This window comes from Martes martes, assembly GCF_963455335.1.
Source record: "Martes martes genome assembly, chromosome: 8".
Lineage (NCBI taxonomy): Eukaryota > Metazoa > Chordata > Mammalia > Carnivora > Mustelidae > Martes > Martes martes.
The window spans coordinates 99,702,338-99,722,103 of NC_137895.1; the positions used below are offsets into that span (position 1 = coordinate 99,702,338).

A 19,766-nucleotide genomic window follows, 5' to 3' on the forward strand; every position below is an offset into this window, starting at 1 on the left:
ACTGGACCATAAGGGGAGAATTCAAGAGATAAGTGATACCACAAGATGAAACAATATTAGAATAATCGGGATCCCAGAAGAAGAAGAAGAAGAAGAAGAAGAAGAAGAAGAAGAAGAAGAAGAAAGAGGGGGGACGGGGGCAAAAGGTATATTGGAGCAAATTATAGCAGAGAATTTCCCTAATCTCGGGAAGGGAACAAGCGTCAAAATTCAGGAGGCACAGAGAATCCTCCTCAAAATCAATAAAAATAGGTCAACACCCCATCATCTAATAGTAAAACCTACAAGTCTCAGTGACAAAGAGAAAATCCTGAAAGTAGCTTGGGACAAGAGGTCTGTAACATACAATGGTAGAAATATTAGATTGGCAGCATACCTATCCACAGTGCCCTGACAGACCAGAAAGAACTGGCATGATATATTTAGAGCACTAAATGAGAAAAATATGCAGCCAAGAATACTATATCCAGCTAGGCTGTCATTGAAAATAGAAGGAGAGATAAAAAGCTTCCAAGACAAACAAAAACTAAAAGAATTTGCAAACACCAAACCAGCCCTACAGGAAATATTAAAAGGGGTCCTCTAAGCAAAGAGAGAGCCTAACAGTAACAGACCAGAGAGGAACAGAGACAATATACAGTAAAGTCACACTGCAGGCAATACAATGGCACTAAATTCATATCTTTCAATAGTTACCTTGAATGTAAATGGGCCAAATGCCCCAATCAAAAGACACAGAGTACCAGAATGGATAAAAAACAAAACAAAACAAAAAACCAAAACCCATTGATATGCTGTCTGCAAGAGACTCATTTTAGACCCAAAGACACCTCCAGATTTAAAGTAAGGAGGTGGAAAACAATTTACCATGCTAATGGACATCAAAAGAAAGCTGGGGTGGCAATCCTTATATCAGATAAATTAGATTTTAAGCCAAAAACTATAATAAGAGATGAGGAAAGACACTGTATCATACTTAAAGGGTCTGTCCAACAAGATCTAACAATTTTAAATATCTATGCCCCTAACATGGGAGCATCCAATTATATAAACCAATTAATAATAAAATCAAAGAAACACATCAACAATAATACAGTAACAGTAGGGGACTTTAACATCCCCCTCACTGAAATGGACACATCATCTAAGCAAAAGATCAACAAGGAAATAAAGGCCTTAAATGACACACTGGACCAAATGGACATCACAGATATATTCAGAACATTCCATCCCAATGCAACAGAATACACATTCTTCTCTAGTGCACATGGAACATTCTTCAGAATAGATCACACCCTGGGTCACAATCAGGTTTCAACTGGTACCAAAAGATTGGGATCATTCCCTGCATATTTCCAGAACACAATGCTTTGAAACTGAACTCAACCACAAGAAGAAAGTTGGGAGGAACTCAAATACAGGCTAAGGAGGCTAAAGAGTATCTTACTAAAGAATGAATGGGTCAACCAGGAAATTAAAGAATTTTTTTTTAAGATTGTATTTACTTATTTGACAGAGAGAGAGATCACAAGCAGGCAGAGTGGCAGGCAGAGAGAGAGGGGAAAGCAGGCTCCCCGCCGAGCAGAGAGCCAGATGCAGGGCTCGATCCCAGGACCCCGAAATCATGACCCGAGCAGAAGGCAGAGGTCCAACCCACTGAGCCACCCAGGTGCCCCTTAAAGAACAATTTTTTAAAAAATGGAAACAAATGACAATGAAAACAACTATTCAAAATCTTTGGGATACAGCAAAGGCGGTCCTGAGAGAAAAGTATATAGCAATAAAAGTCTTTCTCAAGAAACAAAGAAGGTCTCGGGGCACCTGGGTGGCTCAGTGGGTTAAGCCTCTGCCTCCGGCTCAGGTCATGATCTCAGGGTCCTGGGATCAAGCCCCGTATCAGTCTCCCTGCTCAGCAAGGAGCCTGCTTCCCCCTCTCTTTCTGCTTGCCTCTCTGCCTACTTGTGATCTCTCTCTCTCTCTCTGTTAAATAAATAAATAAAATCTTAAAAAAAAAAAAAAAAAGAAAAGAAACAAGGAAGTTCTCAAATACACAATCTAACCCTACACCAAGAGAAGTTAGAGAAAGAACAAGAAATAAAGCCTAAACCCAGTAGGAGAAGAAAAGTAATAAGGATCAGAACAGAAATCAATGAAGGAAACCAAAAGAACAGTAGAACAGAGCAATGAAACTAGGAGCTGGTTCTTTGAAAGAATTAACAAGATTGATACCCCTGGCCAGATCTACCAAAAGGAAAAGAGAAAGCACCCAAATTAATAAAATCATGAATTAAAGAGGAGAGATCACAACTAATACCAAAGAAATACAAATGATTATAAGAACATATTATAAAGAAATATATGCCAGCAAATTTAACAATCTGGAAGAGATGAATGCATTCCTAGAAACATATAAAATACCAAAAATGAACCAGGAAGAAATAGAAAACCTGAACAGACCCATAACCAGTAAGGAGATTGAAGCGGTCATCAAAAATCTCCCAATAAATAAGAGCCCTGGGCCAGAGGGCTTCCCAGAGGAATTGTACCAAACATTTAAAAAAGAATCAATACCTAGTCTCCTGAAACTGTTCCAAAGAACAGAAGTGGAAGGAAAACATCCAAATGCATTTTATGACGACAGCATTACCTTGATCCCAAAACCAGGAAAAGTTAAAGACCCTATCAGAAAGGAGAATTAGAGAGCAATATCCCTGATGAACATGGATGCAAAAATTCTCACCAAAAGAGTAGCCAATAGAGTCCAACAGTACATTAAAAGGATTATTCACCATCACCAAGTAGGATTTATTCCTGGGCTCCAAGTTTGGTTCAACATCCGCAAATCAATCAGTGTGATACAATACATTAATAAAAAAAAGAACAAGAACCATATGACACTCTCAATAGATGCTGAGAAAACATCTGACAAAGTAGAGCATCCTTTCTTGATCGAAACTCTTCACCGTGTAGGGATAGAGGTACATACTTCAATATCATAAAAGCCATCTATGAAAAACCCACAGCAAATATCATTCTCAATGGGGAAAAACTGAAAGCTTTTCCCCTAAGGTTAGGAACACGGCAGAGATGTCCACTATCACCACTGCTATTCGACATAGTACTAGAAGTCCTAACCTCAGGAAATCAGACAAAAGAAGAAATAAAAGACATCCAAATCAGCAAGGAAGAAGTCAAACTCTCACTCTCTGCAGATGATATGATACTTTATGTGGAAAACCCAAAAGACTCCACTCCAAAACTGCTAGAACTCATACAGAGAATTCAGTCAAGTGTCAGGATAAAAAATCAATGCACAGAAATCAGTTGCATTTCTATACACCAACAGCAAGACAGAATAAAGAGAAATTAAGGAGTCAATCCCATTTACAATTGCACCCAAAACCATAAGATACTTAGGAATAAACCTAACCAAAGAGGCAAAGAATCTGTACTCAGAAAACTATAAAGTACTCATGAAAGAAATTGAGGAAGACAAAACGAAATGGAAGAACGTTCCATGCTCATGGATTGGAAGAACAAATATTGTGAAAATGTCTATGCTACCAAGAGCAATCTACACATTTAATGCAATCCCTATCAAAATACCATCAATTTTTTTCAAAGAAATGGAACAAATAATCCTAAAATTTATATGGAACCAGAAAAGACCTCGAATAGCCAGAGTAATATTGAAAAAGAAAACCAAAGGTGGCAGCATCACAATTCCAGACTTCAAGCTCTATTACAAAGCTGTAATCATCAAGACAGTACAATACTGGCACAAAAACAGAAAAATAGATCAATGGAACAGAATAGAGAGCCCAGAAATGGACCCTCAACTCTATGGTCAACTAATCTTTGATAAAGCAGGAAAAAATTTCCAGTGGAAAAAAGACAGTCTCTTCAACAAATGGTGTTGGGAAAATTGGACAGCCACATGCAGAAGAATGAAGCTGGACCATTTCTTTATACCACACACAAAAATAGACTCAAAAGGAATGAAAGACCTCAATGTAAGACAGAAATCCATCAAAATCCTTGAGGAGAACACAGGCAGCAACCTCTTCAACCTCAGCCTCAGCAACTTCTTCCTAGAAACATCGCCAAAGGCAAGGGTAACAAGGGCAAAAATAAATTATTGGTACTTCATCAAGATCAAAAGCTTTTGCACAGCAAAGGAAACAGTCAACAAAACCAAAAGACAAGTGACAGAATGGGAGAAGATATTTGCAAATGACATGTCAGATAAAGAACTAGTACCCAAAATCTGTAAAGAACTTATCAAATTCAATACCCAAAGAACAAACAATCCAATCAAGAAATGGGCAGAGGACATGAACAGACATTTCTCCCAAGAAGACATCCAGAGGGCCAAGAGATACATGGAAAAGTGCTGAACATCACTCGGCATCAGGGAAATACAAATCAAACCAACAGTGAGATACCATCTCACACCAGTCAGATTGGCTAAAATTAACAAGTCAGGAAACAAGAGATGTTGGCGAGGATGTGGAGAAAGGGGAACCCTCCTACACTGTTGGTAGGAATGCAAGGTGGTACGGACCCTCTGGAAAACAGCATGGAAGTTCCTCAAAAGTTGAAAATAGAACTAGCCTATAATCCAGGAATCACAATACTGGGTATTTACCCCCCAAATACAAAAACACTAATCCAAAGGGATGCATGCACCCTTTCCCTTGGCTCCCACTCCTCAGCAACCAACTTCTTTAGATTCTACATATAATTGAGATCATACAGCATTTGTCATTTTTTCCAGTTTTATTGAGACATCAACATATAAAATACATAAGCTTGAGGTATATAAAGTGATGATTTGATACACATATAGACTGTAAAATGAGTACTACAGTAGGATTAGTTAACACATCCATCCCTTCACATAACTAATCTACATTTTCAACAAGGTTTAAGTATATAATATAGTATTGTTATTTGACACAAAAGCAAAGGCAACAAAAGCAAAAATAAACAAGTGTGGCTATATCAAACTAAAAAGCTTTGTCACAGCAAAGCACAGACCATCCATCAGTTAATACCTCTCCCTGGGTTTTAGATTAAAAAGAAAAACCAGTAGGAAAATACAAGGTGAATCTGAAATATCTTGTTCCATCAGATATAAAGGAACTCGGTAATTATTATTTTTTTTTAAATTTTATTTATTTATTTGACAGAGATCACAAGTAGGCAGAGAGGCAAGCAGAGGGTGGGGGAAGCAGGCTCCCCACTGAGCAGAGAGCCAGATGTGGGGCTCGATCCCAGGACCCTGAGACCATGACCTGAGCCGAAGGCAGAGGCTTAACCCACTGAGCCACCCAGGCGCCCCGGTAATTATTTTTCAATATCACCAAAATGGTGACATAGGAGATCCCAGCCTCTGTCTCCCCTCTAAGATCAACAGACTGCTATCCATGAACAAAAACAGCTCTGGAGAGCTCTGGAGTCTATTTCAGAAACTTTAGCAATACAATAGAACAAAAAACCAGAAAATAAGAACACAGAAAGAGAAGAAAGAGTTTTATTTTGCCTGTCTTTTCCCACCACACCCTACCCCTTCACCCAAGGCAACACTGCTCAGCACCAAGAAGGTTCTTCCCAGCTAGAAAGAGCTCCCTTTACCAGAAAAGAAAAAAAGGGATTAGTGATCAGCTTCCCTACCCTTTCAGAGCACTTCATGGTCTCACTTCAATTTTATCCCACCCAGACTGGCAGAGCTGAGATGCACAGAGACGGCTAGGAACAAGGAAAAACAGCAGAGGCAACCAAAAGCAGCTACATGAGTCGCAGGTCACATGTCATAGTTCAGTGACATGCTCTACAGACAAACCCCACAGATTCTGCCATTTCAGAAAGTAATGATCACAGCAGAGTCCCTGACAATTTCACCAGCTTTTGCCTCACAAGTATTTGCTCACATTAGCCCCCTCTCCGCACACACTCCCTGCCAGAGCCCTTGAATCACACCAGCAGCCAACCAAGGTTGCTGTTCAAATACAAGATGCTAGCATAGACCCCAAAAGATTACCCTAAACATCATGTGCACATGAGTCTAGCTTCTCCAGCTATGCACTTGCATACTACCAACCTGATGCCCATCAGTGACCACCGCTATGGTGCACACAACCGGAAGGGGAGACCATGCAACCAGAGGAGAATACACCAACAGCCAGAGCCCCTGTAGATGCCAGTGAGCCCAAAGCTGGCTCCAGCCCTTGCTCCCTGCCCTGCCCCAACTACTACATGTGTCTGCAGCTGGCCTCCATCACTTAACAGCGCTTACGACTGGTCCCCACAGCCAAGTAGGTGCATACCAAAAGCTCCAGTCACCACCACTGTCTGTCCTGGTCCCTAGCTGCTGGGCCCCACCTGGTGGGGTGCTGGAGGCACCACTGAGGATTCCAAGAGCCCTCACAGCCTCTGTAGACCCTGCAGTGCTTGCCAAAAACAACTGTCAGTGCTGTAGACCCCAATGGTCTGAGCCAAAGGCCCATCATGCCCCACCCCGTAGATGGTGCAACTACACATCCCAGCAGTTAGCACCTTGCACCACTAGAACGGGGTTACAGCATGCTCCATTATGTGCCCACCCACAGGTAAAAGTCTTCCCTCATCGAAGTTAGGCCAAAAGAGTGACTGTTTCTTCAAATATTCGGGAAACCATACTAGGCTAAAGGAATAATGAAGAATCAGGGAAACATGCAGAGAAATACAGTAAACCTCTAGTAACTAACCCCAAAGAATGAGAGATCCAGGAATTACCTGACAAAGAAACTCAAAATAATTGTTCTAAAGATGCTCAGAGAGCTGTAAGAAAACAGAAAAAACAATTTAATGATCGTGAAAAACAATACAAGAAAAAATGAGAAGTTCAACAGATAGCATAAGGGAAAAAAAAATCGAATTCCCTGCTCAGTAGGGAGCCTGTCTCTCCCACTGTCCCTCACTCTGCTCATGCTCTCTCTCTCTAAGTAAAATCTTAAAAAAAACAAAAGAAAACAAAACAAAAACAGAAATTGTATAGCTGAAGAATATAATGACTGGAGAATTTAACAGAAAGCTTCAACAGCAGACTTAACCAAGAAGAATAATCAGTGATCTAGAAGACATATCAATTGAAATTATCCAGTTAGAGAGCAAAAAGAAAAAAAGAATGAAAAGAGAAGACAAAAGTCTACAAAAGACAAAACAATCCACATATCATTAGAGTTCCAGAAGGATAAAAGATGGAGAAAGATTCCCCCCTTCTCTCTGCCTGCCTCTCTTCCTACTAGTGCTGTCTGTCTATCAAATAAAATTTTAAAAAAAATCTTAAAAAAGGGGGGGGGCACGCCTGGGTGGCTCAGTGGGTTAAGCCACTGCCTTCAGCTCAGGTTGTGATCCCGGGGTCCTGGGATCAAGTCCCGCATCGGGCTCTCTGCTTTGGCGGGGAGCCTGCTTCCCCCTCTCTCTCTCTGCCTGCCTCTCTGCCTACTAGTGCTGTCTGTCAAATAAATTAAAAAATCTTAAAAAAAAAAAAATGGAGAAAGGGACAGAAAGCTATTTAAAGAAATAACAGCTAAAAATAGTCCAAACCTGGGGAGAGACTTGGACAGTCAAATTCATGAGAGTAGAGATCACCACAAAATCTTAATCCAAAATGATCTCCAAAGAACAAAGCTGGAGGTATCACAATGCCAGATTTTGAGATTTACTACAAAACTGAAGTAATCAAAACAGTACAATACTGGCACAAAAGACACATAGGTCAATGGAACAGAACAGAGAACCCAGAAATAATCTCACACCTGAATGGTCAATTACTTACACGAAAGGAAGGAATAACAAACAATGGGGAAAAGACCATCTCTTCAACAAGTGGTACTGAGAAAACTGAACAACTACATGCAAAAGAATGAAACTAGACCACTTTCTTACACCACACACAAAAATAAACTCAAAATGGATTAAAGACCTAATTGTGACACCTAAAACCATAAAATTCCCAGAAAAAAAACATAGGCAACTCCTCAAACAAGGAAAACAAAAGCAAAAATAAATTACCGCAACTACGTCAAAATGAAAAGCTTTTACACAGTGAAAGAAACAATCAACAAAACAAAAAGGCAACCGACTCAACAGGGAAATATATCTGCAAATGATATATCCAATACGGGGTGAAAATCCAAAATATATAGAGAATTTATACAATGCAACAATCCAAAAAAAACAAATAATCCTACTAAAAATGGGCAGAGGACCTGAACATTTTCTAAAGACATACAGATGGCCAAAACACATGAAAAGATGCTCAAGATCATTAATCGTCAGGGAAATGCAAATCAAAACCACAAGAAGAGATCACCTCACACTTGTCAGAATGGTTAAAATCAAAAAGACAAGAAATAAGTGTTGGCAAGGATATGAAGAAAAAGAAACCCTCACGCACCATTGGTGGGGATACAAATTGGTACAGCTACTGTGGAAAACAGTATGGAGATTCCTCAAAAAATTAAAAATAGAAATACAATCCAGTAATTCCACCACTGAATACTTACCTAAAAAACAAAACAAAAAAAAAAAAAAACACTAGTTCAAAAAGATACAGGTACCTCTTGTGTTTATTGCAGCATTATTTACAATAGTCAAGAAATGGAAGCAACCCAAGTGTCCATCAATAGATAAATGGATAAAGAAGATGTGGTGCTATATAGAAGGGATATTACACAGCCATAAAAAAGAATGAGATCTTGCCATTTGCAATGTGAATGGCCCTAGAGGGTATAATGCTAAGTGAAATAAGTCAGACAGAGAAAGACAAATACCATATGGTTTCATTCACATGTGGAATTTAAGAAAGAAAACAAGAGACAAAAAAACAGACTCTTAAATACAGAGAACAAACTGGTGGTTGCCAGAAGGGAGGTGGGTGGGAAGATGAGTGAAATAGATGAAGGGGATTAAAAGGTACAAACTTCAGGGTGCCTGGGTGGCTCAGTAAGTTAAGCAACCAACCCTTGATCCAGCTCAGGTTATGATCCTGGGGTTGTGTGTCAAGCCCCACATCGGGCTCTGTGCTGAGTGTGGAGCTGCTTAAGATTTCCTCTCTCTCTTCCCCTCCCTCTGCCCTACCCCACCTCATGCTCTCTAAAAAATAAAAATAGGCGCGGCTGGGTGGCTCAGTCCGTTAAGTGGCTACCTTCGGCTCAGGTCATGATCCCAGGATCCTGGGATCAAGCCCCGCATCAGGCTCCCTGCCCAGCAGGGAACCTGCTTCTGCCCTCCCTCTGCTCCTCCCCGCTGCTTGTGCTCTCTCTAATAAATAAATATTAAAAATAAATAAAATAAATATAAAAATAAAAGGTACAAACTCCCAGTTACAAAACAAGTAAGTCACAGAACATTTCATCCAACAAAAGCAGAATACACATTCTTCTCATGTGCAAATGTAACATTTTTCAGAATAGATCATATTAGATCAAAAACCAAATCTTAGGAAATTTAAGACTAAAATCATACCAAGTATCTTCTTCAACCACAGTGGTATGAAACTAGAAATCAGTAATAGGAGGAAAGCTAGAAAATTCACAAATATGTGAAGATTAACACATTCCTGAACAACTAATATGTCAAAGAAATCAAACAGGAAATAAAAAAAAATTAAACAAACAAAAACACAACATACCAAAACTTATGTAAGGCTACAAAAATAATTCTAAAAGGTAAGTTTATAGTGATACAAGCTTACACCAAGAAAAAAGAAAGACCTCAAACAAATAACCTCACTTTATACCTCAAGGAACTGGAGAAAGAAACACAAAGCCCAAATTTAGTGCAAGGAATGAAATAACAAAGGTCAGAGTGAAAATAAATAAAGCAGAAACAGAAAAATGATAGAAAAGATCAACAAAACTAAGAGCTGGTGTTTTGAAAAGATAAAATCAATAAGGCTTTAACAAGACTAAGAAAAAAAGACAACTCAAATAAGTAAAATCAAAAATGAAAGAGGAGACATTACATCTGGTACTACAGAAATACAGAGGATAATAAGAGATTACTATGAACAATTATATGCCAATAAACTGGATAACCTAGAAAAATGAACATTCCTGAGGAACATAAAGCCTACGAACACTGAATCAGTAAGTAACAAAAAATGTGAACAGATCAATAACAAGTATGGATTTTTAATCAGAAATCCAAAACCTACCAACAAAGAAAAGTCCAAAACCAGATGATTTTATGGAGAATTCCACCAAATGTGTAAAAAAAAATTGACACCAATCCTTCTCAAACTCATTCAAAAAATTCAAGAGGAGAAAATACTCCCAAACTCATTTTACAAGGCTAACATTACCTTGATACCAATGCCAGATAAAGATACATTAAGAAAATTACAGGCCAATATTCCTGATGAATACAGATACAAAAATTCTCAACAGAATATTACCAAACTAAATTCAACAGCACATTAAAATCATCTTACACCATGATCAGGTGGGATTCAGCCCTGGGATGCAACAAGAGTTCAATATATGCAAATCATGAACCATCATATACCATATTAATAAAATGAAAGACAAAAAAATTACAGATCATCTCAATAGATATGGAAAAAACATTTCACAAAATACAACATCCTTTCATTATAAAAACTCTCAACAAATTGGTTACAGAAGAACTATACCTCAGCATGATATAGGCCATATATGATAAGCCCACAGATAACATATTCACAATAGTGCAAAGTTGAAACCTTTTCCTCTAAGACCAGGAATAAGAAAAGGAATCCCACTCACCATTCCTATTAAACATAGTCCTGGAAGTCCAAGCTAAAGCAATCAGGCAAGAAAAAGAAATAAAAGTCATCCAAATCAAAGAAATAGTAAAATTATCTCTCCAGATGATATGATTTTATATATAAAAAATCCTAGACTGCACCAAAAAAACTGTTAGAATTAATAAACCAATTCAGTATAATGGCAAGTTACAAAATAAACATACAAAAATCAGTTGTATTTCTATATATTGACAATGAAACAATTGAAAAAGTTATAAAGAAAACAATCCCATTCACAATAGCATCAAAACAACAAAATACTTTAGGAATAAATTCAACCAAGAAGGTGAATTTCTACACACCAAACACTGTAACTTTGACAAAAGAAACTGAAAAGAAAAAAAATGGGAAGATACACCCTGTGTTCATCGATTGAAAGAATAAATATTGTTAAAATGTCCACATTACCCAAACCATCTAAGAATTCAATGCAATCTCTATCAAAATTCCAAGCATCTTTTACAGAAATAGAAAAAACAATCCTAAAATTTGTATGGAACCACAAAAGTACACTCCAAAGTAATGGCCAAAGCAATCTGGAGGAAAAGGACAAAGCCAAAGGCATTATACTTCCTGATTTTAAAGTACTCTACAAAGCTATAGTATTTAAAACAGTATAGTAATGGCATAAAAATAGATATAAAAACCAATGGAACATAACAGAAAGCCCAGAAATAAACCCCTGCATTTATCTGACCAGGGTGCCAAAAACACTCAATGAGAAAAGGACAGTGACTTCAACAAATGCTGTTCAGAAAATTGGATTACCACACGCAGAAAAATGAAATCGGACCCCATCTTACAGCACTCTTAAAAATTAACTCAAAATAGGTTAAAGACTTAAATGTAAGATCTTATAGAGTAAAACTCCTGTAAGAAAACAGGGAGGAAGCTCCCTGGCATTGGTCTTGGCAATGATTTTTTAGATACGACCTCAAGTGTAGAAGCAACAACAGTAAAAATCGTTCAGTGGAACTTCGTCAAATTAAAAAGCTTCTGCACAACAAGAGAAACATTTTAAAAAATGAAGATGGGGGGGCAACTGAGTGGCTCAGTGGGTTAAAGCCTCTGCCTTTGGCTCAGGTCATGATCCCAGGGTCTTGGGATCGAGCCCCGCATCAGGCTCTCTGCTCTGCAGGGAGCCTGCTTCCTCCTCTCTCTGCCTTCCTCTCTGCCTACTTGTGATCTCTGTCTGTCAAATAAATAAATAAAATATTAAAAAAAAAAAAAATGAAGATGGGGCACCTGGGTGGCTCAATTGGTCACGTATCTGCCTTTGGCTCAGATCATGATCTTGGGATCCTGGGATGGAGCCCCACATCAGGCTCCCTGCTCAGCAGGAAATCTGCTTCTCCCTCACCCTCTGCCCCTCACCCCCTCCAACTCCTGTTCTCTCTCTCTCTCTCTCAATAAAGAAAATCTTTTTTAAAAAATGAAGACAACCTATGGAATGGGAAAAAATATTATAAACTATATTTGAGAAACTATATTTGGGAAATATATATATATTAATATGTATTTATATATCTATATATTTTATATATTATATATCTATATCAATAGATATAGATATATAATAGTATATATTATATATCTATGTCTATAGCTATAGCTATAGTTTTTAATATATTATTAATATATTAATATATATTAATATATTATATTAATATTTAATATATTATATTAAAAACTCCTACAACTCAGTAACAAAAAAACAATGAAATTAAAATTGGGCAGAGAAACTACATATATTTTTCCAAGAAAGATATAAAATGGCTGGCAGCTCTTTTTTTCTTTCATTTACAAAAGGTAGGTTATGTTTATGTAGAACCATAAGCAGTCAACTGTTTCAGTGTGACTCAAGACCACAAAGATACCATTTCTACTTTACTCCATTCCAAGCCCTTATGGTGGGCCCAGACTGGCAGGAGTGATGCTTGGGGCCCATTCACATAAAAAGATACTCAACATCAGTCATCATCAGGGAAATGCAAACAAAAACCACAATGAAATATCAACTCACACCTTTTAGAATGGCTGTTGTCAAGATGACAAGAGATAACAACTGTTGGCAAGGATGTGGAGAAAAGGGAACCCTTCTACACTGTTGATAGAAAGACAAATTAGTACAGTACTATTGAAAACAGTATAGAGGCCCCTCAAAACACTAAAAGTAAAACTGCCAAATGATCCACTTCTAGGTATACATCCAAAAGTAATGAAAATAGGGAATCAAAGACCTATAAGCACTCCCATGTTTATTGCAGCATTGCTCACAAAGGCCAAAATATAGAAACAATCTGTGTTCATTTATGATTAAAAAAGATATGCGTGTTTATATGTGTGTATGCAACAAAATGTAGAATGACCTTGAAGGGCAATGCTAAATGAGATAAGTCAGACAGAGAAAGACAAATATTACATGTTATTACTTATATATGAAATTGAAAAAAGCCAAACTCATGAAACAAAGAGTAGATTGGTGGTTACCAGGCACTAGGTGGTGGGGGGTTGGTGAGATGAGGTTTAAGGGTACAAACCTGAAACCAGTAGATAAGTCAGTCCTGGAGGCCTAACCCACAGCATGGTGATTATAGACAATACTGCATTATAAACTTCAAAGAGGTAAGAGACTAGATCTTGATTGTTCTCACCAGAAAAAAAAATAAGTATCAAATAAATGTGATAAATTTGTGATGTCAACTAGAAGTGTTAGCTTCTAGGGGCACCTGGGTGCCTCAGTTGTTAAGCAATTGACTCTTGGTTTCAGCTCAAATCATGATCTCAGGGTCCTGAGGTCAAGCCCTGCACCAGGCTCCACACTCAGCAGAGTCTGCTCAAAATGCCACCTCCCCCGGAGGCCATAAGCTTTCTCTTTCTAAAATAAATAAAATCTTTAAAAAAAAAAAAAAAGGTGTTAGCAACACAACAGTGGTACTTCTATTAAAATATATAAATGTATCAAATGAATATGTTGTATTCCCAAATTTTCTTTTAAAAAAGAAAGGAAGTCACATCACTTTACCCTTACACTTACCATTTCATTGCATACCCTGATACCAAGAATTAGAAAAGCCACCAAACAGCAGTAGTAGTAGTACCACGTGCCAGACCCTGTCCTGAGCACTTTAAAATTTTAATTTTGTTGTCACAATAACCCAATAAGGTAGGAACTATTATCCTCATACTGCACATGAGGAAACTAAGGCAAACAAAAGTTAAGTAACTTGTCCAAAGTTAAAAAGCCAGTTAAGTGGCAAAGCAAAATCTTGTACCAAGACAATTTGTTCCCTCCCAAATCCATGCTATAACCACTACTACACTTAACTACCTATTAAACATCTATTTTGATGGGGGGGGTTATTAAAATTAAGTATATTCCCCATTCAAATATTTATTTATTAAAGTCTAAAGAAAGTCTAATTCTCTACTTCATTTCTGCCTACCTAAACAGCAATTTTTCTACATTCCCAACAAACTTTGCATCAAATGCATGTTTAGACTCCATAAATATGTCTCTTGAGTCTTTCTTTTATGTCTTTCTTTTTAAACACTTTCCCTGTCACCAGGACGTCTGTGCAGTATTTCCTACAGTTGGGCTAGAGTTGCTAGAGGGAGCTCGCCCTCTAGTGGTCCCATGCTGATATGCAGTCAGATTAAGCATTTCACAGAAAGTGCTCCAATGCCTTTTTTCCTATTACAGGTTCTGTGGCAGAGCACATATAAGAAAAAAGAAAGTATTAAAAAGCAAGTAATCCACAATGGGTCTTAATGCATTACTGTATTTAATTGAGGGGATGACACTATCCTCAGACTGGTAAGGCAGAACATGAGGTCACCACGGACAATTATTTAACTCCTGGCTCCAAAATAGGCAATTCAAATACAGCAGAGATTTTTTTTTTTAAGATTTTTTTTTTTAATTTGACAGGAGACACAGCAAGAGTGGGAACACAAGCTGGTGGAGTGGGAGAGTGAGAAACAGGCTCCCCACTGAGCAAGGAGCCCCATGTGGGGCTCGATCCCACATGAGATCATGACCTGAACCGAAGGCAGACACTTAACGACTGAGCCACCCAGGCGTCCCTATAGCAGAGCTTTTTAAAAAACCTACTACCCCTGTATCTTATCTTTCAAAAGGGGACTGAAAATGACTATTGCAAAACCTGAAATAAATGTCAAGCCATAAAATTTCTGTGAAAACAATCATAAGGCTACATATATCCTCCAGGCTTAAGGGACCTGGAAGTAAAGATAAAGCTCTTCATTTGCCCTTTCCTACTCTAGAGAATATGTGATTGATTGATGGGGAGCTCCTGAGTAGGAGTCCCCTAGTCATAAACCATATGTATTCCCTTCACGTACAGTTAAGAGGCAATAACAGAAATGGATTTTTTAGAAGCTAGAAAATAACTAAAACATAGCCAAAGTGCAATGTAATCTTAGACGGTTACAATAATCAAAATGAGACAGTAAGCTACCAAACCTACCCACAGCTGTGCTTTACAGTATTGTTTTTCTTCTCCCAGGTCATAGGCAAAGTACCAAAGTAAAATTTTTCTTCATCACTGTTTTCCGATTCCTAATACTGGCAGACTCTGGAGCACGTAAATGAGATTTTCTCCAACTATGACAAAGCGGTAAGGAATACTTGTGTCATGTAGCAAGGAACAACCCTGAGAATTAAGTAAAAGAAGTAAAACACCCAACTTACTGATTTCTAGTCCTTCTTCACTGAAATCACTGTTAATTCAACAAGTATTTAATGAGTATCAACTACATAAAAAGGTATATGGGAAGTATGGTAGAGCATATAAAAATGAAGACATGGTCATTGTATTCAAAGAGTTTACAAACCAGTAAGAATTTCAACAGCAACCCAAATAAAGCAAGGGAGATCATTTTTCAGACTGGGAGGATGGGTGACATTTCATGAAGTAGCATTTACATGTGCTTTATGAAATGCAAAGGATTTTGACAGACAGGAAGGTATTCTAGGCAGAGGGAATTTCAGCAAGCATTCAGTGCTCATGGTGCTAATGGCATCTGAAGAATCACCAGTCCTCTAGTTCCAGGAGCATACTGTGAGTGGAAGGGAAAACAGAGTTGAGGATGAAATGGTACTATGGACTTTATTCTATATGCAAAGGAAAATCATTAAAGACAATGAGCTGGGGAAGAAAGGGCATCAGCAGGGCTCAGGAAGGAAGATAATTCTGGTAGTAACAGGTAAGCTGAACTGGAGCTGGAGGAAAAGAAAGCTAGAGGCAAGCCAACGGCCTAGAAGGTCATCAGAGTGGAGGAAGTGGAGTAATGAAAGTTCACACTACAACTGTGAAGGTAGGTACAAACGTACAACTGAGGGGATTGAGCTAAAAAAAAAAAAAAAACTGATTGTCCGCATTTTTCCCCAAATAAAACCTGAGTTTAGGATATACTTCTATCAATGACAGTGCCTCACCACCTCAGTAATGATAAGAAAGGCCACAGTTAGGAGAGCCATCCAGGCCCTACTCTAGGAAAGCAAATGGAGGAGCTGCAGTAGAACCTCTGGAGGGAGAAGTGTGTTACTTTATTTAAAAAAAAAAAAAAGGCAAACACATATGTCATTTTGATTCACCTTCTGTGAAAATCACTGAATGAGAACTCCAAGATCATTCTGACTTCCAAAGTCTATGGCCTTGACTTTGGTTCCATCTCATACACTGATTCCCCTCATTTATGCTGCTTATGGTTCTGGGATGTGAGAGGTGGCCTAGATCCTGAAGATAATCTGAAGCAAAGGAAATGAACTATTCCAGCAAATAATTCATATGATCTCTACAAGGAGTGCTCTGTGGGTTTTGAACCATGAGGGCAGAAGTCTAACCTGAATTTAAAAAGGCAGAACTTAACCTGAACCTATCTCTTGAAAAAGAGTAATAGATACAAAATGTGTTTATTACCTACTGGCCCATTTATACTGGGTCAGTTAAATTAAAAAGGCACTGAAATAGACAAATTAAAAGATAAAGGAGACACTACCTTTTTCCACACTTTTAATTACCATTATTGCACCAATACAGCATATGCTTTATATACATATATTTTAAATTTCATTTTTCAATTTTTCAGCAATTCAAATACATAATATATTATCATCTTGAGAATACAAAGAACACAACATGGAGGAAGATTGAGAAAATAGGTTCCCAGTAGTTAGTCACTAGAGATTCTACAGAACTTCCCATTTAGTGTTTTCTATTGGAATTTTAAAATGTCCTGCCATGGCTCTGTAAGAATAGAGCTGCCTGGAACAGGAGGCAATGAAAAAAAATGGACCCAAAGTTAAAAAGAGTCAGGAAGGAAATGCAGGAGAGAGAATATATTTTGAAACTAAATATAAGACTCCCTTCAGCCAAAGTGTACACATCCGAAGAAGTGCCAGGGGAAGAAATGATATCTTCCCATTTCATCCTTAAAACTGCCGGTTAACAAAATAGACAGTGCCCATTCATCCAAGAAAGGGAACTCTCTTCACAGCATCGTAAAAGGAATGGTGGGGTAGAGGGAAGGGAAAGTGGAGGGAGAGTAACTTGCTTCTGAGATACTCCAGGTAACGGTTTATCAAGGCCATCACTCGGGCAAACCTATGACAGCCTGCGCCGTGGACTCTCTGACTTCCTTCATAGATGACGATGTAGGTAATAGCAGCTTTCTACAAAGAGCTAGATGGACTGAAAAATAAATGTTTATGGAAAGGGGCCAGATACCCAGGCAGCAAGGCAATATGGGTCCTGAAAGAGAGCTACATGCTTTCAACCCCTCTGCTCTACATATCCGGTTAAAAACTCTAAACCCTTTAACTTCAGGTCAAATAATAGGGCTAATACAAAGTAATGCCACACGTCAAACGTAGCAACTAGATGGAGCTGCAAGAAAGTAAACGCTTCTCTACAACGTAACTTGGGAAACATGGCCCCTCGAACCTCCTTCATCCAAGAGACACCCACTGATCAAAGATGTTGCACTATTCAGCAAACAAAGAACAGCGAAAGTGCCACCAGCAAGACCCTCTGAGCATAGGAAGAAACATGTAAACACATGAGAGGGTGACGGAGCTGCACCTGGCACTGGGTGTTCACCGAACAGGATAAGCCTGAAGGAGCATATATAACACAGACCCAGGAAACAGGTCTTTCCTCACACCTATCCCTATCAAAACTCAATTTGTAAACACTGAGGTCAGTCAGTCCATTGTTAGGGTCTTAGGTTAATGGAAAAGGAAATTTCAAGGTTTCTGTCCCCTGAAATTGCTAAATAGGGCACACAGGGTCATGAGATGATTCAGAAAGAAGGAAGAATTGAAAAGATGGGAGAAAAATTTTACAGATGGTAGATTTTGTCCCCGCCCCTGCAAAGAGACCTGGCCTTCTGAGCCCTGCATAGTCAGCCACAAGTATGGTAAGACCCATTATTCCCCTGCCTTAATAGTGAACAGGAGATAAGGGATACTTTCTTGGCTGTACAGCAAGTAACAACATAGGGGAGTGACATAAACCAGCTTGAATGCAATGGAGAAGCTATGAAAAAGATTGTCCAGTAATTTGGATTCTGGGGACAGTAGGAGTTCCTAGCTTCCCTCACAGATTGGTGCCCTCAAGGTCATTTTTTTTTCTTCAAGTCTGTCCTTAATGTCCTGCCAATGCTATTCAGAACTGGACCCAGTTGGATGGCTGTGGTGCCTGGTTTGGAACAGAGCTGCAAGACAGGAGAAGAAAGAGAAAGCCAAAGGAATTAGGATAGCTACTCCATTCTTCACGTAATAGCTTCCAAGAAATTGCTGCCCAGAATTTCTGAAACCATACCTCGCAGAAATTCTACTTATCAAGTCTTGAGATATCCCACTCAAACATCATCCTACAACTCTCTTACCCCACCACCTCCCCACACTCCCCTACTACTTTACCTAGAATTCCTGCCGAAGACTCTATGACCTGTAAATGCCCTGCTTTCCCAGATCAAGACTTCATTTAACTGTAACATATCCTCTGAGAGTATGGTGGTTTCATGAGATTCATACCTGGATGCAGTGCTAAAGTCTCCCCACAGGTCATTGCTTGCAGAAACTGGAGCTGATGCTGGTGTCGTGACAGGAGCAGGAGAATCCAAATCTAAAAGGATATCTGAATACACAGTAAAGAGAAGAGAAAGAAAAGGGAAAACATAATAAAAATCTCAGTAATAAAAACTTATGCTCACACAAATCTATACACAAATGTTCATTGCAGCTTATCTGTAATAGTCAAAAACTAAAGACGACCCAGATGTCTTTCCATGGGTGAAGGTTAAACATACTGTAGTACTTCCATACCATGAACTACTACCCAACAACAGAGAAACTACTGAAAAGACACAACTTGGATGAATCTCAAGGGAAGTATGCTGAGTGGAAAAAGCCAATCCCCCAAAGTTATGTACTCTATGACTCCACTTACATAACATTCACAGAAGTGACAAAATTATAGAGAGAGAAAAGAAATTAGTGATTGCCTAGGGTTAGTGAGGGGGTGTGAGGCAGGACACAGGAGGTAGGTGCGGTTATAAACGGATGACATGAGCGATCCTTGTACTGATGGAGCTGTTCTGTATCCTGACCATGGTGATGGATCCAGGAACCTACCCACAATAAAAGTGCATAGAACTAAAAACACACATATACACACAAATGAGAACACGTAAATCTGATGAAATCTAAATAAGACCAGTAGATGGTATTGATGTCGATTTCCTGGTGGTATCTGACTTTGGCTTTGCAAATGTTACCATTTAGGGGAACTGAGTAAAGGGTACACAGGATTTCTTTGTGTTATTTTTTACAACTGCATGTGAACCTATGATTATCTTAAAATAAATAGTTTAATTCAAAAAAATTTAAAGTAAACCTTAGACA

At 38.5% G+C, this 19,766-nt stretch overlaps 1 protein-coding gene across 2 annotated transcripts in view; it reads right to left on the bottom strand.

The window, feature by feature from the left end:
• The window catches only part of NECAP1 (NECAP endocytosis associated 1), an 81,032-nt gene that overhangs the window by 51,441 nt on the left and 9,825 nt on the right, over positions 1–19,766 (bottom strand). The window contains exons 7-8 of one of the 2 annotated variants that reach the window (XM_080810055.1): positions 18,897–18,999; positions 16,857–18,574 (exon numbers count right to left, since the gene is read on the bottom strand). In XM_080810055.1, coding sequence (XP_080666181.1) covers positions 18,526–18,574; positions 18,897–18,999 — 152 coding nt within the window. In that variant the 3' untranslated portion in view covers positions 16,857–18,525. Of the gene's footprint in view, positions 1–16,856; positions 18,575–18,896; positions 19,000–19,766 lie in introns of those variants that run through there. The other variant, XM_080810054.1, reaches the window with a different exon arrangement.